This window comes from Dasypus novemcinctus, chromosome 20 (genome assembly GCF_030445035.2).
Source record: "Dasypus novemcinctus isolate mDasNov1 chromosome 20, mDasNov1.1.hap2, whole genome shotgun sequence".
NCBI lineage: Eukaryota > Metazoa > Chordata > Mammalia > Cingulata > Dasypodidae > Dasypus > Dasypus novemcinctus.
In genome coordinates, this window is record NC_080692.1 from 46,478,918 (window position 1) to 46,505,892 (window position 26,975).

The 26,975-nt window shown below is 40.9% G+C and overlaps 1 protein-coding gene across 1 annotated transcript in view; it reads left to right on the top strand.

Moving 5' to 3' along the window:
• Window positions 1-26,975, top strand: part of IRAG2 (inositol 1,4,5-triphosphate receptor associated 2) — a 131,077-nt gene that overhangs the window by 24,393 nt on the left and 79,709 nt on the right. Inside the window, exons 4-8 of the mRNA XM_023585047.2 lie at window positions 7,196-7,278; window positions 7,370-7,445; window positions 8,541-8,699; window positions 11,865-11,982; window positions 14,256-14,306. Coding sequence (XP_023440815.2) covers window positions 7,196-7,278; window positions 7,370-7,445; window positions 8,541-8,699; window positions 11,865-11,982; window positions 14,256-14,306 — 487 coding nt within the window. The remainder of the gene's footprint in view (window positions 1-7,195; window positions 7,279-7,369; window positions 7,446-8,540; window positions 8,700-11,864; window positions 11,983-14,255; window positions 14,307-26,975) is intronic.

The following is a 26,975-nucleotide window of genomic DNA, read 5'->3' on the forward strand; positions in this document are numbered from 1 at the left end:
AATCAATACAAAAATAGAGGTCCCTTCAAGGCAAAAAGTTAAAAAGGACAATATTTGTATTTCAAGGAGGAGGGACATTGAAAACGAGATTGCTTGTAAAGAAAGTGAGCCCTGAGCATCTGAAAGACGCAGTTTAAAATGGGTTCCTCATAGGCTTTCTTAAAAAAGAAGGTGGTGGTGGGGGGGGTGGTTTATACTGGAGAACTGGGAGCTACGGTGGCCAGAAGAGGGAACTTTTAGCTTAGACAAGGCCAGACTTGACAGAGGTGCCCTTGACAGAGGTTCCTGCACTCCATCAAGGCGGGCAGTGGGGTGGCGTTCTTTGATATTCAGAAGTTTCTAAAAGAAATGATTCCAATATCGCCTGTTTACCAGATACACAGAAAACCTTGATTTTTTTTTTTTTTTTAACAGTGGTAACGGCAGAAAGCTAGCTCTTCGACATAAACCAGTGCGTTTTCTGTATGGGAGCTTGGCTTTCTGCATTTCTGAGTGTTTCTCTGACTTATGGCTCAACATTTGAAGCTAAAGTCCTCTCTCTGTTCACTCCTTTAACACTGATAATTTAAAAGGAAAATGCTTTGTCTTCTGAGTTACCAGGTTAAGTATAAAAACAGCACCTGTTTTTAGAGATGTTCTTCCTAAATACATTCGGGTTTAACGATCCAATAAGCTGCTCTGACATCTTATTAGATGCTTGCATTTAACCAAATTGAGTCATTACTCGGAAAAGTTTTGTTTTGACAGTGATTGTGTTTTGTAGGCTGTAGCTGAAGACAGTTTTCAAGATCGTTTTGGTAACTTAAACATGTAAGGTTTACATGACATTTTTTTATTAAGAAAAAAGAAAGTAGTTTTGTCCTAAAGTAAAATAACTGGTTGCTGCAGGATGAGAAAGAGGAAAATGTAAGAGAAACCCTGAATCAATATAGAACACTGTAGAAGGTTTTGTTCTTTCACATTGTGAAAAAAGAGAGGTGCTAGAAATAATTAGGTTTATTTAATGTGTTATAAATTGCATGTGATGTGTTCTACCTTCCTGTCAGTTATATATGTGTGGATAAAGTATCATTTATATATATGTATATATACACACACACACCAGATATTATATGAACTTCCTAGAAATTTGTCAATGTCCTTACTGTCCATTAGATGTCCTGGGATTGCTCTGCCTAATATTAGGCAACAGTATAATGTTGTTACACATAATTTCAGTTATACTTAAAAATGTGTTACATGTTACAGAAACAACCAAATTGCCTTCTCAATTGCAATATTTTGTAATGAACTCTTACTGGAGATTTCACTTTTGTAAAACTAATACATTAGCCATGGCCATCCTTGGTCTTTTGTGTCTTAAGACTTCTGCAATCCACAGATAGTATTTAGCTTTATTCTGGTGCTTTCCTGGAAACACTAGTAGTCAGCTACAGGCCAGAGATTGCTTTATCTTCAATCAAAAGGGACTGTCGCAGAGACCTGTGAAAAGTCTGGCTTCTTTTTTTTTTTTAAAGATTTATTTTTATTTATTTATTTCTCTCCCCTTCCCCCCCCCCCCCCCCCCCGCCCAGTTGTCCATTCTCTGTGTCTATTTGCTGTGTCTTCTTTGTCCACTTCTGTTGTTGTCAGCGGCACAGGAATCTGTGTTTCTTTTCGTCGCGTCATCTTGTGTCAGCTCTCCGTGTGTGTGGCACCATTCCTGGGCAGGCTGAGCTTTCTTTTGCGCTGGGCAGCTCTCCTTATGGGTGCACTCCTTGTGCGTGGGGCTCCCCTACGCGGGGACACCCCTGAGTGGCAGGGCACTCCTTGCGCGCATCAGCACTGCACATGGGCCAGCTCCACACGGGTCAAGGAGGCCCGGGGTTTGAACTGCGGACCTCCCGTGTGGTAGACGGACGCCCTAACCACTGGGCCAAGTCCGCCACCAAGTCTGGCTTCTAATGACCTTGCTGAAGGAGCTTAGAACCATACCACAGGACTAAGGCAGGATTTCCAGAAATCTAGTGGAAAGCTTATGGACTCATGCAGCTGCTAACACCAGATCGAGCGGAACAAGAATTAATTACTTAGACTGAATGAATTGATGAAGAATGATTATGGATTTTGTTTGGAACATTGTGGATATTCTACTGTTCTATTTTCTAGATACAGAAAATCTTTTTTGCTTTTCCCTTAGCTCTCTATGGCTCAAAAAACATGTATCTTTATCTCCCTGCCTGATCCCCCTAGGTTTCAGAAACTCTTATTGAATATTCTTATTTTCAAAAGAATATAATTATTTGCATAAATTCAATAAGAAAGCAGGACATAATTGGAGACACTGGCTACATAACCTGAGCTTTGACTGGAATGTCATAGTTGAAAATGATGCTCATTTCACCATATATGACTAGATATCTGACCTAACTATCTTAAAGGACCAAGTAAAGGGTTTCATAAGATCAGTCAGCTCCACCGTTTCAGTGACCTTTGTTCTCGGTTAAGTAGAATATGGGGACAACTATCTACCCTTTGGAATAATGCTTTTAATTGTGCTGATAGGTCTGTATGTTTTTAATTCTTGTACAGATGGTGTTCAAATTCCTTGTCATCCTTATGACAGATGGCTGCTCTTAAGATAGTTAATCAAAAGGAAAAAGAGATAGAAATGTGACTGTTTCTAGTGGACCAAAAAAAAAAAAATCCTGTCTCAGAGAGAGGGTTCTCACTTTAATCCACTCAACTGAGTAACTCCACACCAAAGGTCTGAAATGTAGTCGAACAACCACCCAGCAAAACTTGCTGCCATAAAAAAAATAAAAAGAAAAGGGACAAAATGACTCGCCTGAAGTCTACTAGGACCACTCAACAAAAAAGGAAATCACTTGTGGTGCCTGGAGGGTTTAGGCAAGTTTACAATGAGAGAATTGGAAAATGGCCTAAGGGGGGGACTGTTAAATAAAATAAAAAGGCGGTTATATCTGATGTTGCCAGGAGCAACCCCTGGCTGAGAATAACAGGGACTTTGCAAAAGACAAAACCATTGATCACAGGGCATGGATCGTCCAAGACCCAATAGAACTGAAGTTGATGCACCACTGACGCTTTCGGTCCAGTAGAGAAAGCCTGTTGGAAGTGGGTAAGCGTATCACACTAACCAATATCCATCCGTGCCCTGCTGTTTAAGATCTGCTATGTAACAAGAACCGTAAATGCCCACCAATCACGGTCACTTCCCACGTGGACATCCTCTAAGTTTCTTTCTAAGTGGCTATTACCAAATGGCTATTGAGGCTCTGGTTCCTACTTGCCCAGTTTGAGATGCCCTGCTCGATGGCGCTGGACCCCAAGGGAGGAGTCACAAGGGGCCGACGCCTTGAACCAGAATTCTGTTGGGTGGAGCTTGGGAGTCAATCCTGAGGAGCATTTAGAAGACTAAAGGGACAAATCGGGGAGAGGCAAGGACCGATTCTCTCACTTGGTGCTTTGCCTTTGCTGTCCTTGACCTTTCCCTTTGCTGCCCTTGACCTTTCCCTTTGTTCTTAGTAGGACAGCTCCATCCTTAAGGAAAAGTGGGTCATCCTGGTGCATTTCTTCTCAGACAGTGGTTTCCCATCTCCCATGGCTGTGAGAAGGTGAAATGCACTCTTGTTGGGAAGCTTTGCTGACTTCAAGTTATTTCTAAACAAATAGATTTAAAATGCATTTAATATAAAATTTCACATTTGTCTGGTAAAAATTGACCTTTCTCTTTGCTCATTCTCAAGGATAGCTTGTCTCCTTGCTTGTAATAGCATAGAAATTAAGATTTTCTGAGATGCACCATTAGTTTCCCACCGAAGGAGAAGAAAACAGGAGGCAGTGTGTTTATAGAAATAGTGCATTCTCAAGAATAACGTGGATATAAATGATTAGCTCCTAGTTTTTTCTCTGAATTCAATGTGTAATAATAATTATGGGGAGTGTTAATGATTGGAAGGTTGTGGTGAAATAAGGAGCTATAATAATAACATAGTACAAAGGATTAGCTGTTTCTTTTTTAAAAAATTTATTTATTCCCCTCCTTGTTGTTTATACTTGCTGTCTGCTCGTCTTCTCTTTAGGAGGCACCAGGGATCTGAACATGGAACCTTCCATGTGGGAGAGAGGTGCTCAGTAGCTTGAGCCACCATAGCTCACTGTTTTATTGTGTTTCTCATCGTCTTTCCTATTTGGGTCTTCTTGTTGCATCGTCTTGTTGCACCAGTTGGCTGTCTTACTCTTCTTCTCCCGAGGGCCCTGGCAACTGAACCCCAGACCCCCATGTGGTATGTGGGAGCTCAATTGCTTGAGCCACATCCATTTCCCAGGATTAACTATATTTTCGTTCAGTTAAATGCACAGTTTTTCTTTCTTTTATTTGGTGATGTTAATGTAAGGAAATTGGGATGGTACAATGGAGTGCTTAAAGTCAACACGTCCATTATATTTATAATTGTATTTAAGGATGTATTCTGCTCTGAGTCCTCAGGACAGACAATCATGCAATGAACAATGACTCTCAGTCACCTTCAACCACCAAAGGACTGAGTCCCATGAGCACTGATTCTTCACAATCAGTAAGTCCACTTTAGGTTCCATGGGTAAGTTTGTCCCATGCCGATCCTGGTCTAGTTACCTAACCCCACTCACATGCAGACAGAAGAGCGACACTTCAACCACCGTACAGGGTGGTATCCTCAGGACTCCTGATAGAATCATCCAGAAAGAAAGAATGCAAACGCCAAGATTCTTGGAGAAACTCCGAGCATCTGAAGCTGTCACACATGGTGATGACACTCCCTGGGAGAGACAATGGTCAGAAGCGGGAAACCGCTACATGAACTGGCAAGGGCCTAGAGGCAACTTGTCCATCTGCGTCTAAAGCAAAGGCCACCTTATCTGTACAGGACCAAAGTGCATGCTAACTTGTCCGTGCATCTTGAAATCGCCCACACCCACCTAAGAAACGTTATCTGGAGACAAGTTATCTTGGACTCTCTGACCTTGCACAGCTACTAGGACGATAGAACGTTCTTTGAGCCTGAGCCTTGATTCCCCCTGAAACCAGGATTTCGTTGGGAACTGAGGGGTAGGGGTGAGGGTGGCAGAGTATGCCTGTGGAAGGAGAGGGAGTGTAGGAGTTGGGGGAGAGAGCAAATAATTTTTTGTCAATAGTCCCTGAGCATTCCATCCCCTTACAAGATTTACTTTTCTCACTTTTTTTTTTCCTTAACCAATCATATTTTTTCTTGTGTAACCTCATTGTATTTACTATATAAACTGCCTTTTAGGGAAAAAGGGAGCGTTTCCCAATTTGAAAATCATTTCCTTTTGATAAATAATGGTCTCTCTCTTCTAAATTCTTAACGGTTGTCTTTTATTTGAAAGAGTGAATTCCCTTGGACAGTCTGTGAGGCTAGGCAGTGCGTAATTTGGAAGCCCAGAAGGTAATGAGGCTAAAGAGAAAGGAAAGCCTAGTGGGATAGAAAAGGGGCAAGGAGAAGGCCACCAAGATGGCGCGTGCTCCTCTGTAGGCGCTGGAGAACGGCGTCTTCTCTCCCCGGAATCCTAACGGCTGTGCCTCTTACTCGGTTACCACGTCTTCAACTTGCAGCTGAAACATTTAGGGATTTTCTTTAATAAAACTTCAAGCACGGTGGGTGACACATGTTGCTAGATTTCAAGTAGGGCTAGAATGTATAAATGACTTAAGGAAATATAACAATGCTATTGACATGCAATCATGAAGGCGGAAGAACTATCTAAAAACATTTAAACTTACTAATAATCAAAGCTCTGCAAATAAAGAGGACATACCATTTTTGTCTTTCAAAAGTCAGATTCTATCCCATGTTGCTAGGCGCGTGGAGAAATTAGCCCACTTATATCTTGGCGGCAGTGCAAATTGGCCCAGTTTTGTTCATTTTGTTTTGTTTTGTTTTTTTTTTTAGAGCAATTTCAGAATACATATCAAAATTCTTAAAAATATTTAATCCCTTTGATCTAGTAATGCACCTCAAGAAAAATGGCCAGTCATATGCTCTAATATATGTGTAGTAGGTTGTTGATGAGATTGATAAACAGGAACAACCTAAATATTTTAAAATAGGGGATGGAAAAATAAACTGTAGTACTTCCACCCACTGGAACACTCAATAGACAGTCAAAATTATAATTAGGTGAATATTTGACAGGAGAAAAATGGTATGTGTTTATTTCCAAAATAGGTCATAGATCTGTGTAGGTAGTACAACCCCATTTTTGTAAAGAAAAAATGTGCATAGGAAAAAGTGAGGAAGAATCGATGCCAAAATGTTAACTCTGATTTTTTTTCTGCTTAGTGGTTTTAATACTTTCTTCCCCTTTTCCTATGAATTTTTCTGAAATACATAAGTTATTTTATAATAACAATAATACGTTCACAGAGTGAAGGCATGAGAAAAGCTTGTTTTTCTAGCCAATATGAAAAGGAAAAGAAGAGACACAGCAGGTATAACTATAAAACAGGAGAGCAGACTCCCCTCATGGTGATGGCACATAAATAGGACTCGCAAGGATACTGTGTGAATTCCTCTGCTCAGCCACCTTCCCACAGACACCTCACCCTGAAAAGAAATGAGATGCAAGTACAGATTTAGGAATGCTGTGGCTGCTCCAGAGAGAGAAGCTAAAAATTTGGTTTTTAGAAAGATTCAGGACCAAAACCTAAACTCATAGTATTCTCTTTAAACAGAAATGGTTAGAATTGTAGGGTGTTTATTTTGGAGGTTAGAGCTAGGAAAGTACAATTAACCCAAGTTCAGCTCGTTTCTCCAAGGGAAAGGGAGAACATCCCAAAATACTCGTAGGTGTGCCCCTTCCCAAGCCTTGAGCCCCACCACCTTGCTACCTCTACAAGCTACCTCTTATCACCCTGAATCTCCAGGGACTTCTGTCCCCTAGTCACACCTGCTTCGCCTCGCCACCTACCTGTTTTTGTGTGCATCTTCTTTTTCATATGAGTAAAAGTTCATGGAAGGTGGGCCTAATGCCTTATGTTTCTTTTCTAAGTACCTGGAACAGTGTTGGGCCCCAAAGAGTTGCTCAATGAATATATAGTTTCAAAACTCAGGAAAAAACGCCTGTGTCGGAGAGCACAGAGCACGTGTGGAAAATGAGTGCAGCTCTTGCTGGTTTTGTGTTTTGCTTGCAGGGAGGGAGCGAGCAGTGGATTAAGCTGCAGCACGGACGAGTCTCTTTTTGAACAACAGGACGGCATAAGACCAGGTGGCGTGAGTTTGCGTATGTTTCTTCAGGATTGTTCTGCCATTTTCTTGTGGTTTGGAGATAATGAGATTTTCACAAAACTCTCTTGCACGTGTTTCAGTGAAGACGACTACAATAACAGGTTCTACATTGGGAAGCTTCGAGGCTTTGGGCGGAGAGGTCTCTAAAGGAACCCTGTAAGCATTCTTACTTATAAAGCTTTCCGAAGCACCCCAACTTTTCTTAATCCTCTTTCTTATTTATTTCATAGATCTACATATTTTACTTATGATAAAGATATTTGTATTTAGCTCTCCTTTTTTGCGGTAGAGTTCACATAATTTATTCTTAACTTCTGTACACTCTGCATTAGAACTGGTTTCACTAAGACGCTCTTTTTTCATTTTCATTTTTCACTAAGAAAAATTATTTTAAGACCGGTCATCTGAAGTTACCATGTGCGCACTCGGGAAACCCTTCTCCTTCTCTAACTTTATGTGTTTCCTATAGAATACAAATTCCATTTGAGATAGGTTATGATATTAACTTCAAACTCTTCTGGGGATTTTTTTAAAGTACCTGTTTAATAGATTTTTTGGGGGGGACATGAAAAAAAGCTATTTTCCACTGAACATGTGAGTGTCAGCTGTTGAGGAGAGGTGATCCTGCTCCTCCATTATGTATTTTTGCCCCTTCAAATTTATCCACCCCAAAAGGTGGAGAAGGAACCTTGTGCTGAGTGTTGGGATGAGACGACAAAGAGGAAGGGGATATCTGGGACTCCAGGAAAATGCAGTCCAGACTTCCAAGGGTTCATGATCGAATGTGGGGGGCAGGCGGGACACTCACAAACATGGGCTAGCTGCACCAAACCTCAGCGGGGAGACTCCTCGCTCGTGAGCCACAGGCTTTAAAGGTTGCCTAGTTAAAGGCCTCTTAAAAATTGCCAAGGCCCCTTGATTGGAAGAACAATGTGCCAGTTTCTTTCTGGATCTCCTATCACCCAGAAATAGGAGCTGTTCCCTGTAGGAGGAGGCACGAGCTGAGAGTGGTGTGAGGAGGAATAAATGAAAGCCATGGAAATTGCACAAATGGGGCACACCTGGCAGTTGCCGAAAAATCTTTGATGCTGTTGTACTAAATGCTTGAGTAAATATTTATTGGATAAATGACTGTTGTTTATGGTGATAGATGAGAATATAGGAGAAAATCTTGCAAGAGAATATGTAAGCCTTATTTTGATTAGAGGGATTAGAGAGGTGGAATATTATTCTCACTCATTTTACTTGCAGAGAGATGTCTGATTTGATTACCTATGTAGCAGACCTGCATTTCAATAAGCAGAAATTGGAAGAGGAAAATAGCAAGTTTAAATTGGCATTAGAAGCCTTGGAAGAAGCTAACAGCCAGTTATCAGAGGACTGTACTGAGCTGCGCGCCCAGATAAAAAGGTGAACCGGGGCGCCCAGCTGCATGCTGGGAGCTTTCAGTTCTTTTCTTTTGTTTCTCTTTTAAAAGTTGAGTTAAAATTCACATGCTTTAGCCGTCACCCTTTTAAAGTATACAATTCCGTGGTCTTTGGAACAGTCACAAGGTTGTGTGATCATCACTGTTCTCTAATTCTGGAGCATTTCCATCTGGAAACCCCATACTTATTAGCTTTTAGCCCCAATTCTTCCTCCCCACCCCCACCCCCTGGCAACCTAATTTATCCCTATGGATTTGCTTATTTTGAACATTCCATATAAATGGAATCATATACTATGTGGCCCTTTGTGTCTGGTTTATTTTACTTCGCATGACTGACATAGCACATATCAGTATTTTGTTCCTTTTCATGCCTGAATAATATTCCAATGTATGTACGTGTCACATTTTGTTTACCCGGTTATCAGTTGACAGACATACGGCTGTGTCCACAGTGGGGGATTTTTATGAGCAATGCTGCTACGAACATTTGTGCACACGTTTTTGTGTGGGCATGAGTTTTCAGTTCTCATGGGTATATTCCTACAAGTAGAGGCGCTGAGTCATATGGTAACGCCAGGCTTAACTTTTGGAGGAACTGCCAAACTGTTTTCCAAAGTGGCTGTACCATTTTTTATTCCCACTAGCTAGGTGTTTCAGTTCTTTTCTAGCAGTGATGCTCTCCAAGTCATCCAAGTTAGTACTGTCTGTCTAAGTCTAATCCATCTATAGGTCCAGTGTGGCTCTGAGTTGAACTCTTACTCTTAAGCCAAGTCCCATGATAAGCAGTGAGAGAAATTCACTGTGAGTCAGGCTTACAGTTTGCCTCAAGGTAAGTGTGGCCTAGAGGGAGGCTAAGATGGGAAAATTCATGACCTCAGCTTAAGATAAAAAGGGATGAAGGACCCAAGAGGCATACCAGATAAAGTATCAAACACCGGTAACATGGGTGGGAAATATTCTTTAAAAAAATCAACAACCTTCTCCCCTCAAGGAGCAAAGTCTGCATTTGCAGATGTTGTCGGTGCTGGAATTTTTTTTTTTTTGTCTTTATTTTTTAATATTACATTCAAAAAATATGAGGTCCCCTATACCTCCCACTCCTTCCCCCATAACAATCTCCTCCATCATCATGAGACATTCATTGCATTTGGTGAATACATCTCTGAGCACTGCTGTACCTCATGGTCAATGGTCCATATCATAGCCCACACTCTCTCACATTCCACCAGTGGGCCATGGGAGGGAGGACATGCAATGGAATTCTTAATAGCTAAGTTCTAGGATAACTGGGAGTGACAGTTCACCATGAACTCTTACCCTCAAAAATTTTGACCTGGCCTAGTCCAGGCTCTCAGCCACTTTTACAGAATTAAAAATATGCTTACCTCAAATTCTCTCTATACCACAAGTATAATATATTTGAAATATAGTAATTCAACATTTCTCGAAGAGAACTATGCCTTGTATGACTATACCAGTCAGAGTTGTTGATTACAAGCAATAGAAGGAGACTCTAGCTAACTTTAGCAGTAAAGAAATAGTCTAGAAAAGGAACTGGGCAACACAGAATGGACAGAAAGGCTGGAGGCTTGGATGGTTAGCTAGAATGCCAGTGTCACGAAGTTAATTAAGCTTTGTACCCTTTCTTTACTTCCCTTTTTGGAAGAGCCTCTATCTCCTTGGGGCCCCCACAGCACATTTTTAATGAAGTGCAGTCGTCACATCAGAAGATAATTTGCCTTGTTCGCCACCCGTGACCTTGTTGGTGGGGGAAACGGCGAGTTAATCATCTTGGTTCCCCTGGCCTCAGTAAAATGCCTACCATAAACCAACATTACCATCCTCCAGTTGTCCGCAAGCCAGAAGCCTTTGTCTCCTTTCCTTTTTCTTCCTCTTTCTTCATTTCTAAATCAAACAGCAAGCCTCCTAATTTTGCCTCTTTCATGACTCTCAACCTACACTTGCCTCTTGGTCCAAGCCAACGCCACCTTCCACCTGCATTACCCCAGCAGACCCCTGCCTTTTCCAGAACTTCTGCCCCTCTAGCCAGAATGCTTTCTAAAGCCAGTCTGGACCCTGCAAGCCTCTGCTTTAAACACTTCAAGGATCCCTGTTTGTAATTAGGATAAAATCCAAATTCCTTAACCTGGATTACACAGCCCTTCACGCCAGGGACCCCGCCTCATCAACTTCCTGTTTTCCTTTCTATGTTCCAAGAATGTATGTTTGCAGCCCCCTTGGCAGGCTCTCCCTCTCGCTCCCGTATTCTCTGGGCTGCCTGCCTTTCCCACAGGATTGGGGTTCACCCCAAACCTTCATTCTTCTCACACCATCTTTTATTTAGGGCTGTTTTCCCTTCTGGAGTATAAACTCCCTGAGGGTTAGAGATCTCATGATTTGGTTCACTTTTGTCGTCTTTATGACCAGCACAATGAGTGGCACAGAATTAGAGCTCAGTAAATATTTGTTGAATGAGCAGTGAAATCCCTTAGTAAGGGAAGGAATTGTACTTTCTTTAAGTTCCTGCTCAGAAAATGGTTTACAATCTAGTTGGAGATACCAGTAGGTAGTTCCAGGATGATAGGGATGACCATGATGCATTTCATCACTTCCCTGTGTTAGTCACTTGGGATATTTCCAGTGTTGTGCTATTGTCACCAGTGCCATAACAAGCTTCCCTAGAGAACAGGTCATATAGAGAGGATCTGTAATTATTTGGTTAGTTGTCCCCTCCCTCACTAGTTGGTAAACTCTACCAGGGCAAGAACCACGCCTCATTCCCTACTGCCTACTCCAGTGCCTGCAGCCTGGTTGTAGAACTGCATGAACTCATTTTAGGTCTTATTAGAAGAAGGAAAGAGCCATGCAATCTAGCCAAGAATGGAAAAAATTTCAGGGGGACTCTCTAGATCTTTAGCTTCAGGGATATATTTGTCCCTCTCCCCTTCCCCCACCATGCTCCTTCCCAAATCCCTTTCTTTTCCAAGGACCGTAAAAGATCATGGGGATATTTTGACTATTGTTGGCATGTGATTTAAGCCTTGAGTGATTTTCAACGTTGGTTCAAAAATAGCCCTTGTCTTTGCTAGTATCTTTGACAGTTACATTTGAGGTTTTTCTCTTTGTCTCCCCTTCCACCCCCGCAGTGCCCACCAGGCTATTATGAGAACAAATCTGTTAAAAGAAGAATTGGAGGAACTGAAAATTAGTGTGAGTGCTGCAGAGGAGCAGAAGGCCGAGGCTGTTGCCCAGAAGAAACAACTAGTACGTTTTCCAAGTAATTTGAAATTGTCATACAGTTTCCCTGACTGAAATACAAGACGGTTTATTCGGGGGCAAAAATCAGAAGTCAACAGGCTGGTAAATGACTTGGGAACACCACAGAAAAGTAATGGCAGGCAGGATAAAACAACAACAAAAAACCCTGCACTTTCCTTTTCGACCAAAATTAAATACTTTATATATCGCTCAGTCATGTTCCTGTCGGTTTGTGAAGACCTAGAAAATCTCCAGAATGTCTCCTGAAGTTAACAGGAGAATTCATAAATAGCTGATATTAAAACACAGTTGAATTCTTCTTTTCAAATTTCACTTGTGAAACCTTCACCTCTCATTCAGGGAGTCAAGTGAAAGAAATTAGCTCTCTCGGGACTTACAGGTTACTGAAGAATTCCATAAATCATTCCTTTTGCTAAATAAGCACAGGCTTGAAATTTAGAGCAAAAAGTCATTTAGACTGAGCTTTAACTCCAGCTCCAGAGAAGTAGCCGTTTTCATTGAGAATGTTAAACTCTTCCATAGAGTCTCAGTAACAGTCTTCAAAAGCCTGATAAACCCCATCCACGTCCCACCTTGTTAACTCTGGGGTGGGGGTGACTGAGAGTCATTCAGACTTAGCTGTTTTTAGGCACCAGATGAAAAGCAGTTTTTAGAGTCTGTAGGTCACCAGGAAAGTGAGGCTTCCAGCCGGTTTTCAGTCACTTGTCACCGCCCGCAACCCACAGCTCCGTTTAGCTCAGCTCTTGCACCTGTGGAAAAAGTGGGGACTTGACACAGTGAGTGTCAGGTCCCTCGTGACCCTGCGAGTCTCTATGAATGCGTTACAGGAAAGACCCTAAAGAGCAGGGCTTCTTGACCAGGGTTCCGGGAGCTTGAACTGAAATGAAAGAAAACATGATTCTTGGGGGGACCCACTGGTGGGGGTGTGATGTATTTATTAAATGATACACAGTATAATGTGGACCCAGTGAGGGATCTGCGGTTTTCACCTGCCTGGCAAAGGGGCCCATGGAACAAAAAAGGTGAGGAGCCCCTGCTCTATGGGTACCCCTAGGGGCTTTCTCCTTGAAGGCATCGTGGAGAAGCGGACGTCAGGCTGCCTGAGTTCCCAGCCTGGCTGGAGGGCTGAGGAACTTGAGGCCAATTGCACTTACCCTCTGGAAGTCTCGCTGTCCTCATATGCAAAGTGGAGGTGACGGCACTGCCTGCCGTAGGCCTGGCAAGGCTAAGTGACCTAATACGTGCAGAGCATTCCCTGCCCTCCTTTGTGCTCCTGGAGCTCAAGAATGATCACTGCTCTTGTTGAAAGTGCTGAGTCCTAGAGAGGCAATCCTAATCCTCTGCGTTTTATAGTGTTTAGCAATTTCAAAAGAATTTTTAAATTTTATCTCATTGGTTATCATAGAAATCCTGTGAGGTAAGAGCAAAAGTGGCTGTGTCTTCATCTGTTAAAATTTATTTTTAAATAGAGGGATAAGCAAAGTCTAGAGAGATTTGGATTACTCAAAGCCGCTTGCTTATAAATGGTAAAGTCAATGAGAACTCAGGTCTTCTGATTCTGAGCTGGTGTTGTGTACGTGTGCATCCATTCTTGAATTGATTAAGCCCTAGTCTGAGGTATTTTCCTCTTTACTTTGATATTATAAACGTAACACCGATTCATCTTATAAAAATAAGGAAATGCATATTAACCAAGGAAAAACTTAAAATCCCACAAATTCTTTACAGCATTCTATCCATAAGATTTGCTGTTAACAGTTTGACATATATCCAGGTATTTTCTGATGGTCCTGAATTTAGGGCTGTGAATTATAAAATAGTTTTTTGATGTTCTTATGTTCTGGAAACCTTGAATCAGGGTATATCCACAACTTCAAAGAGAAAGTTAGAACTCTTTGTGATTTCAGATGCTGTTTAATAGCTAAGTTCAAAATTACCTGTCATAAGTGGATAGAAGTAAGGTAGCAGGGAAAGAAACCAGGTTGCTTCTTTTCTTGATTTTCATTTTTCCCCTCTCAAAATTCCATAGTTAGATTGAGTCACAGAGAAGGGTGACTTCTCACAGCTCCTCAAGAAACTGCAAGCCAAAGGGTTAACCCTGTATTGAGAATATTTTCAGACCAGGCTTGTTTGCAATATGTCAATGCCATATTTAAAGTTAATAAAGGAAAAGAAGGACCATAGCCTTGGAGGTAAATATGTGATATTTTAATGAACTTTGCAAATATATTTTAATTACTTTTCTCTTAATGAATCAGGAGAAAGAAAATCGTGCTCTGATTCTTAAGATTCGGATTCTCCAAGAAGAGGTATGTTGAAATCGTTGAAGACTCACACAAACACATCAAAGTTATACAACTGTGGGTTATAACCATTTGCTCAATAGACTCAGTAACAATATTTAGACTCCTGAGGGCCAAAGATCAGGCTGATTTATCAGATTTAGAAAGAAGAAGAGTTGAAAGGATTTTCAGGTCTGGAAAGGTTACATTATTCCTTTTGTAATTATCCGTGAAAGAAATGGGGCTGAAGAAATTCAGATTTAAGATGAAGTGAATCCATCTGAAAATATCCAAATCAAAAAGGAAAGAGTGAATGTTACTTGATAATTTTCCATGGAAATAAAACTAAACTTGGAGGCAGAAGTTTTGAGCCGCAGACCCAGATCTTAAATTGACTGAGAGTATGACGTTGGGAAAGCCATTTAGCTTTTCTGGGCTAATAATATCTGCTCTATACAGTTATTTTGGAGACTAACTGAGATAATGCATGTGAAGCCATTTAGTGAACCATAATGTACTTCACATAGGTTGGGAGATCTTAGTACAACTCCCAAAGTGTAATTTTAGGCACTTTTTTAAGCAACAGAATTCGAGCATTGGGAGAACAGATAATATAGCTAACAGTAAGTTATTGTTGTGGAGGGACGGCTCCCTACAGGTCTTTTGAATATCACGTGTTATGCCCAATTTTAAATTTTGGCTCTCTATAAAACTTTCAGAGATATCCATTAAACTGTGCTCAACATCCTGCAGGTCTGTTCAAAACGAAGGCCAAGTAGATATTTTAAAAATCATGTATTCAGGGAAGATGGTGGAGTAGGGAGCTCGAGGACACCGACCATGGCTCTTCATTCGTGAAGTCAGGTCCTGGACTGACTCTCAAGGCAGCTGTTGTGTCAACCCTTCCCGGACTAAGATGGCAGCAGCCATTGTTTCCACCCTCCCTGGACTGGGTGGAGGCGGTGGAAATTTAAAGATGCAGGGCATCCTCAGCATCGCCAGGGAAAGTTAGCTGAAGGGCTGCGTTTGCTGGAAAGGGCAGGAAAGCTCAGCTTTGGGGAGCTGCTGGGGAAGTTTTTGGTACCCTTCTGACCCCTCCACAGGACGTTTTGGAGCCAGTCTATGTCCCTTTCTTTATTTCTTCTTTTAGTTTTATCTATTTTAAAGAATTTTAGATTATATAAATGTTACGTTAAAAATATATGAGATTCCCATATGCCCCACTCCCTACCCCTCCTACACTTTCCAACATTAACGGCATCCTTCATTAGTGCGGTACATTTGCTACAGCTGATGAACACCTATTGGAGCCTTGCCATTATAGTTTACATTGTAGTTTACACTCTGTCCCACACAATTTTGTAAGTTATGACAAAATATATAATGCCCTGTTCTGTCATTGCAATGTCATGCAGGACAAATCCAATGTCCTTAAAATGCCCCCATATTACCCTATTTTTCCCTCTTCTTCCCCTCAGACCCTCCAGTGGCCCCTGCCTCCACATCAATGATAATTGTTCTTCCATTGCTAGAAAAACAATAAGTCTATAGTAGAATAATAGTAAGTCTACTTTAGTCTATTGTTCAGTCCCCAATCTTGACAATTTTGGGATGGTCTTGCCCACTCTGCCTCTAATTGAGAGGGGCTTAGATCCCATGGGGCAGATGGATGGGACTGTCTTGCTTGCAGTTGGAGACGCTCTCTGTTCCTTGGGGTGGGTGTTGTCCATCATCATCACCTTGTTAGTTATCCGGGGTGAGTCCAATGAACTAGAGAGTAGGTGTTGCAACTCTGCTGAGATTGAGGACCCAATTGGCACATGGTCAGACCAAAGATTTAAGCCTCTTGGACATATACCTATCAAGTGTAGTACTAACTAAAGCTTCAGATAGAAGGGGCAGAAAAGCCTTGTGTAGGGAAACCACAAGTGAGTCCATCTCTGTCACACTGAAGAGCAAAAATTCCAAGGTAAGGCACACTGGCAGGGTACCTGCAGCAGTTTGATATTATTGATGGATTCCAGAAAGAAATATTGGATTATGTTTATAAACTGGTTTTTCCCTCTGGGCATATTAGAGTGTATTGGATTTAGAGGTTTTACTTTTACTTGATTAAGTAATGATTAAGTCTTTGATTGGCTTATGTCAGTAGGACATTGAGTCCCTGCCCCCATGGTGGGTGGGGACTCACTGAGAAACTGCACAGTAGAGAAGGGAGGTTGGAGTTTTGATACTGGATCCTGGGAAGTAAACACAGGAGAAGAACACAGAGGAATAGAGACAGCTCCTTAGACATGGCAGAAGCCCGGGGAGAAAGATGAGCCATTTGCCTGATAGTCTACAGCTGGCCTTGTGGAGCAAGCAGAGGAACTGAGCCCAGAGCCCCAGGGAAGAGAGGAACACAGGAAACCTGGACCCTTGTAGATATCATCAGCCATCTTGCTCCAACATGTGGCAACAGACTTTGGTGAAGGAAGTAACTTATGCTTTATGGCCTGTAATTGTAAGCTTCTACCCCCAAAAACTACCCTTTATAAAAGCCAACATATTTCTGATATTTTGCATCAGCACCCCTTTGGCTGACTAACATAGTATCATATGCCTGAGCTATCTGCCCTGCCAATTTTGTCTGGATATTTCTAGAGCCCTCAGGAGCCCTGCTATTTGAGGCAATATTTACCGCGGCAGCCAATGAGATCCTGCTGAGATGTGCATAAGTGTTACCTCAGGAATGACCCCCTCTCACTGCGTAACCTCTGGAATGACCCCTCTCTCACTTTGAAATCTCTTAGTCATAAGAACTAATTTGTATTTACCACTTCCCCCTTATGGTCAAGGTCTTTTTCTAAGTGCATTGGTAGTTGGCCCTTGGTAACAATTGCTAGGTGCCAAGAAGGCTCATCCCTGGGAGTTGTGACCCACACTGGGGGGAAGGTAATATGTTTATGAGCTAAGTTTGACTTAGAGAAAGGCCACATTTGAGCAACAACAAAAACAATAGAGGAAATCAACAAAACCTAAAGTTGGTTCTTTAAAAAGTGCAACATAATCCACAAAACTTTAGCTAGACTGAGAAATTAAAAAGAGAGAGGATACAAATAATAAAAATCAGAAATGAAAAGGGAGATATTACTACTGACTCTGCTGAAATAAAAGGGACTATAAGTGGATACTATGAACATCTATATACCAATAAGTTAGATAACTTACATGACATGGACAAATTCTTAGAAACACAAAAATTACCTATATTACTCAAGAAGAAATAAATGATCTCAGCAAACCTCTTACTAGTAAAGAGGTTGAATCAGTCATCAAAAACCTCCCAACAAAGAAAGTCTGGGACCAAATGACTTCACAGGGCAATACTATGACACATTCCAAGAATTAGCTCTAATTCTGCTCAAACTCTTCCAAAATTTTGAAGAGGAGGGAAAACTCCCTATATTAGACAGCCAAAGGGGTGCTGATGCAATGTACCAGAAATCTGTTGGCTTTTATAAAGGGTATTTATTTGGGATAAAAGCTTACAATTACAAGGTCCTAAAGAGTCCAACGCAAGGCTTGAAGCAAGATGGCGAGTGATCTCTGCCTGGTTTCTTGGGCCTTCTCAGCTGCTCAGCTGCTCTGTTCTCTTCAGTGGCAAACTATCAGGCAAATGGCTCATCTTTTTTCCTGGGGCTTTACTGTTTGAGCCTTCTGCTGTCTGTCACATGGCAGGACTGAAATGACCAAGTTCTCTCCTTACATGTCTTCCTCCCTGTGACTTCTTGAGTGAGTGTGTTTATCTAGATCAAAGGGGGCAGGGACTCAACCCAAGCTACACCTTACTGACATAGCCCAATTAGAAGCCCTAAATTGATTTTATCAAGTAAACTTAATCAGAGGCCCCTCATCAAATCTAATACAAAGGGCATCACACCCAGAGAAACAGACCAGTTTACAAACATAATCCTTTGGGGGGAATTCACAAACATAATCTCAAACTGCCACCCTCCCTAACTCATTCCATGACACCAACATCACCCTCATACCAAAACCAGGTAAAGATACCAGAAGATAAGGAAACTACAGACCACTGTATTTTATGAGTAGAGCTGCAAAAATCTTCAACAAAATATTAGCAAACTGAATCCAACAGCATATTAGAAGAATTACACACCAAGATCAAGTGGTATTTATCCTGGTATGCAAGGCTGATGCAGCATAAAAGCAGTTAATGTAATATACCACATTAATAGACCAAAGGAGAAAAGCCACTTGATTTTCACAACTGAAGCAGAAAAGGCATTTAACAAAATACAGTACCATTTCTTTTCTTTTTTGGGGGGGTGGTAGGGGATGGCTCCTTAATTTTTTTAACTTTATTTTGTACATTTAATAATTAAAAATATAAGCAATAATTTAAAAAATAAAATACAGTTGAATAAAAATATACTTTTCTCAATTAAATGTATTGGATGCATATAAATTTTTTTTTGACTCTACGATATATTACACAGTATATTTGGTTCATAGTAATGCTATCATACAGTCTTTGTCTTTTTGTGTCTGGCTTACTTCACATCCTCCAGGTTCATCTGTGTTGTCATATGCTTTATGACCTGGTCTCTTCTTACAGCTGCATAATATTCCATTGTGTGAATACACACCACAGTTTGTTTATCCATTCATCTGTTGATGGACACTTGGGCTGTTTCCAACTTTTTGCAATCATGAATAATGCTGCTGTGAACATCGGTATGCAGATGTCTGTTCATGCCCTTGCTCGTAGCTCTTCTGGGTATTAATATTTCCGGGTCATGTGGCAAGTTTATATTCAGCTTCTTTAGGAACTGCCAAAAAACCCTCCACAGGTACCATTCTGCACTCCCACCAACAGTGAATAATTGTTCCTGTCTATCCACATCCTCTCCAACACTTGTAGTTCTCTTTTTTTTTTTTTTAAAGATTTATTTATTTCTCTCCCCTTCCCCCTGCCCTGGTTGTCTGTTCTCTGTGTCTATGTGCTGTGTCATCTTCTTTGTCCGCTTCTGTTGTTATCAGTGGCATGGGAATCTGTATTTCTTTTTTGTTGTGTCACTTTCCTTTCCAAATGAATATGGTAATTGCCTTTTCTAATTCTGTAAAGTAAGCTGTTGGAATTTTGATTGGTATTACATTGAATCTATAAACCATTTTGGGTAGGATCGACATCTTCACAATATTTAGTCTTCCAATCCATGAACACAGAATGTCTTTCTATTTGTTGAGATCTTCATTGATAACGTTTAGCGTTCTGTAGTTTTCTACATATTGGTCCAGTACTCCTTTGGTTAAGTTAATTCCCATGTATGTGAGTCTTTTGGTTGCTATTGTAAATGGAAATTTTCCTCTGACTTTCTACTCAGATTGTTCAGTACTAGTGTACAAAAACATTACTGATTTTTGTATGTTGATCTTATATCCTGCCACTTGCTAGACTCTTTCATTAGTTCAAATAGCTTTTTGGTGGGTACTTCTGAATTTTCTAAATATAGGATCATGTCATTTGCGAATAGTGATGCCTTTGTTTGGATGCCTTTACTATTTTTTCTTGTCTAATTGCCCTAGGTAGAACTTCTAGTACAATATTGAATAACAGTGATGACAGTGGGCATCCTTGTCTTGTTTCTGATGTTAGAGGGAAAGCTTTCAACCTTTCCCCATAGAGTATATTGCTGGCTGTGGGTTTTTCATATATGTCTTTTGTCATATTGAGGAATTTTCCTTCTATTCCTATCTTTTGAAAAGTTTTTTATCAAAAAAGGATGCTAGATTTTGTTGAATGCCTTTTCTGCATCCATTGAGATAATTATATGGGTTTTTTTCCTTCAGTTTATTCATAGGGTATATCACGTTGATTGATTTTCTTTCTTTTTTTTTTAAGTTCTTCTTTTTATTTATTTATCTATTTCTCTCCCCTTCCCCCCACCACCCCAGTTGTCTGTTCTCTGTGTTTATTTGCTGCGTCTTCTTTGTCCACTTCTGTTGTTGTTAGTGGCACGGGAATCTGTGTTTCTTTTGGTTGCGTCATCTTGTGTCAGCTCTCCGTGTATGCAGCACCATTCCTGGGCAGGCTGCACTTTCTTTTGTGCTGGGCGGCTCTCCTTACGGGGTGCACTCCTTGCACGTGGGGCTCCCTTACGCCAGGGACACCCCTGCGTGGCAGGGCACTCCTTGCGCGCATCAGCACTGCACATGGGCCAGCTCCACGTGGGTCAAGGAGGCCCAGGGTTTGAACCATGGACCTCCCATGTGGTAGACGGACGATGTAACCAGTGGGCCAAGTCCACCGCTAATTAATTTTCTTATGTTGAACCAATCTTCCATACCAGTAATAAATCCCACTTTGTCGTGATGTATAAGTCTTTTGATATGCTGTTGGATTCAATTTGCAAGTATTGTGTTGAGAATTTTTGCATCTATGTTCATTAGAGAAATTAGTCCGTAATATTCTTTTCTTATAGTATCTTTATCTGGCTTTGGTATTAGGGTGATGGTGGCTTCATAAAATGTGATGGGTATTTTCCCTCCTCTTCAATTTTTTGGAAGAGTTGAAATAGGATTGGTGTTAATTCTTTTTGAAATACTTGGTAGAATTTACCTGTGAAGCCATTCGGTACTGGACATTTCTTTGAATCCATTATCAAAAATCTCCCAGCAATCTGCTTAAATGTGATTGGTTTGTTAAGTTCTTGTATTTCTTGTAGCATCAGTGTAGGTTGTTTGTGCATTTCTAGGAATTTGTCTATTTCATCTAGGTTGTTTAATTTGTTGGCACACGGTTTCTCATAATATCCTCTTGTAATCTTTTTTATTTCTGTGGGGTCAGTTGTAACTTCACCCCTTTCATTTCTGATTGTATTTATTTGCATCTTCTCTTTTTTTTCTTTGTTAGTCTAGATAAGGGTTTGTCAATTTTACTGATCTTCTCAAAGAACCAACTTTTGGTTTTTGTTGATTTTCTCTGTTGATTTTTGTTCCCAATTTATTTCTGCTCTTTTCTTTATTATTTCTTTCCTTCTGCTTGCTTTGGGGTTGATTTGCTGTTCTTTTTCTAGTTTCTCTAGTTGTTCAGTTAAGTCTTTGAATTTAGCTCTTCTTTTTTAATATAGGCATTTCAGGCTATAAATTTCCCTCTCAGACTGCCTTCGCTGTATCCCATTGTTTTTTTTTTCATGTTTTAAAAAAAATTATTGAAGTATATCACTCATACATAAACATACAAAAACAACAAGTGTATAGTAATAGTTGTGAACTTACAAAACAAACATGCATAACAACATGCAGGGCTCTCACACCTCATCCTACACCAACACCTTGCATTGTTGCGAAGCATTTTTAACTAAAGATTACAGAGCATCCTCAAAATAGTACTACTAACCAAAGTATTTTCCCCAAACCCACTTTATTATTATTATTATATCATTTTTACATGCACATACATAAACCATAAGTGTATAGTAAAAGTTGTGAACTTACAAAGCAAACACACATATCATGATACAGCAATTTCATACATCAATTTACCAACACCTTGCATTGTTGTGAGACATTTGTTACAAATCAGGAAAGAATATTGTCGAAATCTTACTAACTATAGTCCTTACCTTACATTTGGTATATTTTCCCCCCAACCCACCCTATTATTATTTTTAAAATATATTTTTATGACAGAAGTTGAAAACTTACAAAACAGTCATGGACGTGCACAATTCCTAAACATCCCTCTATCAACACATGAATCATAGTGGAACATTTGTTACAGATTATGGGATAATCAGATTATTACCAGAGCCATGGTGTACATTTGGTACCCTTTTTCCATACTCCTCCATTATCAACAAAGTACATTTTTGGCATAAATGCATGAATATTACATTATTACTCTTAACCACAGTCCCTAGGTCCCTCCAGTTGTATTTTTCCCATGCTTCTCCACATTCCCACCACCCAGCAATAGTGATGTTCACCTGCTCTAGCTCACAAAGGACACTCTTGCATCTGTACCATCAACGACAATTCTCATCCACCTCTGGTTTACTATGCTATTCAGTCCTTAGCTTATTCTCTAGCTTTCTCTCAATAGGCATTTACATCCCTAGACTACCCTTTTCAGCCACATTCCTATTTATAAACCAGCTCTTACTCACTACAATGTGTTACCATCAACTCTATACATTTCCAAACTTTTACAGTAAAGTTAATTAAATCTTTTACATACATTAAACATCAGTAGTCCATTTCAGTCCTCCTCTTATCTCCTTTAAGAATCCACCACCTACCACCAGGTCTTGAAGATACTTTCCTACATTTTCTTCTAGAAGCTTTATGGTTCTTGCTTTTATATTTAGGTTTTTGCCCCATTTTGAGTTAATTTTTTATAAGGGGTCCTCTTTCCTTATTTTGGCTTTGGATATCCAATTCTCTTAGCACCATTTGTTGAATGAACTGTTTGCCTGAGCTCAGTGGGTTTGACAAGCTAGTCAAAAATCACTCGACCAGGGGGGTGGACTTGGCCCAGTTGTTAGGGCGTCTGTCTACCACATGGGAGGTCTGTGGTTCAAACCCTGGGCCTCCTTGACCCGTGTGCAGTGCTGATGCTCAAAAGGAGTGCCCTGCCACACCGGGGTGTCCCCCGCGTAGGGGAGACCCACACACAAAGGAGTGCACCCTGTAAGGAGAGCCACCCGGCGTGGAAGAAAGTGCAGCCTGCCTAAGAATGGCACTGCCCACACGGAGAGCTGACACAATGAGATGATGCAATGAAAAGAAACGCAGATTTCCGTGCCACTGCTGACAGAAGCGGACAAAGAAGATGCAGCAAATAAACACAGAGAACAGACAACCAGGGTGGGGGGGAGGGGAATAAATAAATAAATAAATAAATCTTTTTTTAAAAAAAATCACTCGACCATAGATGTGAGCGTCTGCTTCTGAATCATGAATTTGGTTCCATTGGTCTATGTGTCTGTCTTTATGCCAGTACCATGCAGTTTTTACCACTGTAGTTTGGTAATATGATTTAAAGTCCAGAATGAGAGTCCTCCAACTTCACTTTTCCTTTTTAAGATGGTTCTGGTTATTCAGGACCCCTTAAACTTCCAGATAAATTTTATAATCATGTTTTTCACTTATTTAAAAAATTCTGGGGGAATTTTTATTGGGATTGCACCAAATCTGTATATCAATTGAGAATTAACATCTTAATGATGTCTTCTAACTTCCAATTCATGAGCATGAAATGTTCTTCCAATTTTTAGGTCTTTCTTGATTTAACAATGAGTTGTAGTTTTCTGAATACAATGCTTTACATCATTGGTTAAGTTTATTCCTGAGTATTTGGGTTTTCTGTCACATCTTCTTTTCACTACTCTTTTGACATTTTTAGTTACTGTTATTGATATAATCTTCATTTCTAGACTCTCTTCCAGGCCTCTCTGTCCTATCTTTTCTTTTCAGGCTGTAGCACACCCTTCAGTGTTTCCTGCAATACCAGTCTCTTTGTTAGAAATTCTCCATTTCTGTTTATCTGTGAATATTCTAAACTCACCCTCATTTTTGAAAGACCATTTTGCCAGTTATTAGATTCTTGGCTGGAAGTTCTTCTCTTGCACTATCTTAAGTATATCATACCACTGTCTTCTTGCCTCTATGGTTTCTGGTGAGAAATCAGCACTTAATCTTATTAGGTGTCTCTTACATGCTATGCATTGCTACTTTCTTGCTGCTCTCAGAATTCTCTCTTTGTGTTTGGCATTTGACATTCTGATTGGTATATGTCTTGGAGTTGATCTATTCAGATTTATATGGATGGGAGTACATTGTGCTTCTTGGACATGGATATCCATGTCCTTCAATTGGGTTGGGAAATTTTCTACCATTATTATTTCAAATATTCCTTCTGCCCCTCTTCCCTTCCCTTCTCTTTCTGGAAAACTCATGACAGAAATGTTTGCATGTCTCTTGCTGTTATTTAGTTCCCGAGACCGCGTTCATTTTTTTCCATTCTTTTCTTCATCTGTTCTTTTGTATGTTCATTTCAGAATTCATTTCTTCAAGCTCACCAATCCTTTTTCTGCCTTCTCAAATCTGCTATTATCTAAGTCCCCTCTCAACTTAGAGGTGGAGTGGACATCACCATCTCAGGGTCCTCAGGATGGAGGAATAAAATATGGATTAGAGTGGACTTACTGGTATTCTACTATAGAATTATTGTGACTCTAGCAATGGAAGAAATTATATCATCGATGAGATAGCAACGGGAGTTGCTGAAGGCAGGGAGAGGAAAAAGGGTATGATATGGGGGCGTTTTCGGGACTTCAAGTTGTCCTGAATGATGTTGCAGGGACAGATGAAGGACATTATATATCCTGCCATAACCCACTGTATCAGTCAGCCAAAGGGGTGCTGGTGCAAATTGCCAGAAACTGGTTGGTTTTTATAAAGGGTATTTATTTGGGGTAGGAGCTTACAGATACCAGGTCATAAAGCATAAATTACTTCCCTCACCAAAGTCTATTTGGAGCAAGATGGCTGATGATGTCTGTGAGGGTTCAGGCTTCCTGGGTTCCTATGTTCCTGGGGCTTGCTTTTCTCTGGGTTTAAGGTTCCTTCCTTCCTGATGCTGGCTTCTCTTTCCTCTGGGTGCTGACTTCCCGGGTCTTCAGCATCAAACTGTAACATCAGAAATCCCAGCATCAAAAGCTCCAACTCTGTCCTTTGCCTTTTATCTGTGAGTCTCCGCCCACCAAGGGGTGGGGACTGGGGGGGACTCCACACCCTAATGATAACTCAGTCATGCCCGGGTACAGATCAGATTACAAACAATCCAATATTTCTTTTTGGAATTCATCAATTATATCAAACTTCTACACCTACTGAATGGACTGGGAGAGAGTGTAAACCACAACATAAACTGTAATCCATGCTGTGTAGCAATACTCTAAAATGTACTCATCAAATGCAATGAATGTATCACACTAATGAAAGAAGTTGTCGATGTGGGAGGAGTGGGGGGGGAGTGAGGTATATGGGAACCTCATATTTTTTAATGTATCATTTTGTGTGATTTATGTATCTTAAGATAAAAATGAAAAAAAAGCCTGCTATTATATGATTCCAGTGTATTTTTAATTTCATTTATTATGTCTTTTATTCCCATAAGATCTGCTACTTTTCTATGTATGCTTTCAAATTCTTCTTTGTGTTCATTCAATGTCTTCTTAATATCCTTAATTTGTTTGGCCATCTCATGGAATTTATTAAGGAGATTTGTTTGAATATCTATGATTAGTTGTCTCAACTCCTTTATGTGATCTGGAGGCTTACCTTATTCCTTTAACTGGGCCATATCATTCTCTTTCTTGGTGTGGATTTTAAATTATTTTTGGTGTCTCGGCATCTGGCTTACTAGAGTATTCTGGGTGCAGTTTTTCTCTTTAGATTAGGGCTTTCTTGCCTTTTCTCCCTTCCTGGTTGTGCAGTAGGAGCCAAGGATGTAGTTGGTACTGTAAGCTGTGGAGGCTCAAGCTGCCCTCTTTGGGCCAGGGACTGATGAAGCTTCTCCCACCATTTTCCTTTGCCCAGAGCCACAGTCATGTGTAATAATCCAAGTCATGCATGCCTAGGCTGTAGCTGTCCAGAGAGACTGATGATGCCCCACACCCCTGCTTGGCATGGGAATGTAGCTTTAGGTGTGGGCAGCAATCTATGCCCTGTGGGTCCAAAATAACTCCAGGTGCCCCAGTAGGCTTCTGACTATTCAGTCTGTGGCAGCCGAAGGTACCTGCAGTTACCTGGAGAGGCTGGTGCAGGGACCACCAGCTTCCTCCCTGCTAGAGGTGTGACTGAAGCCTAGGCTAAGGCTGCAAGCCAATCTGTGTGAAAGAAACTGGTCTCTATCATCACTGTGATTTTCAGTCAGCCTGGCTTCCCCTCATGCCAGGGGCAGAGTCAAAATGGCAGCCATCAGCCTCTTTCCCACTTGGACAGGTTCAAACTTTAGCTGTTCTTAGGGTTATACTGAATTTGCTGATCAGTATTTGAAATCCTTGGCTAACTGTCTCTTTCTCCCCTGTTTTCAGGATATGGAGTTTTTAATTCCAGTCACAGAATAGCTCCTGAGGCGGCTTGCACTGCCAAAGTAGGAGAATCACCCACTAGCCTCTGTGGCATGGCCTGTATTTTTCCAGAGAGGCTGGCACAGGTTCCCCCAGGTTCCTCCCTGCCAGAGGCAGGGCTGGAGCTTATGCTAGAGGTGTAATCTGAACTGGATGGAAGGAAGCTACTAGCTTCCTTCTACTAGCACTGTGATTTTCAATTCACCCCGCTTCCCCTCGTGCTAGGCATAGAGTTAAGATGGCAGGCTACTGGCCTCTTTGTGACTTGGACAGTTTCAAACTTGAGCTGTTCTTAGGGTAACACTTTAGCAGGCCAAATTTACTAATCAGTAGCTGAAGTTGGTGTCCAACTGTCTCTTCCTTCCCCATTTTTGGGAAGTGAAGCTTCCAATTCTAGCTGCAGAACAGCTCCCGAGGCAGCTTGTGCCACCAGTGGAGGATGGGCACTGGCCTCCAGGGCCTGGAGTGCTCCACTTATGAATATTCTCTGCAGATGGGCAGTCTTCTTCCATTTTTTCAAGGATGTTGCAGGATGCTCTTCTGGTCTCCTGGA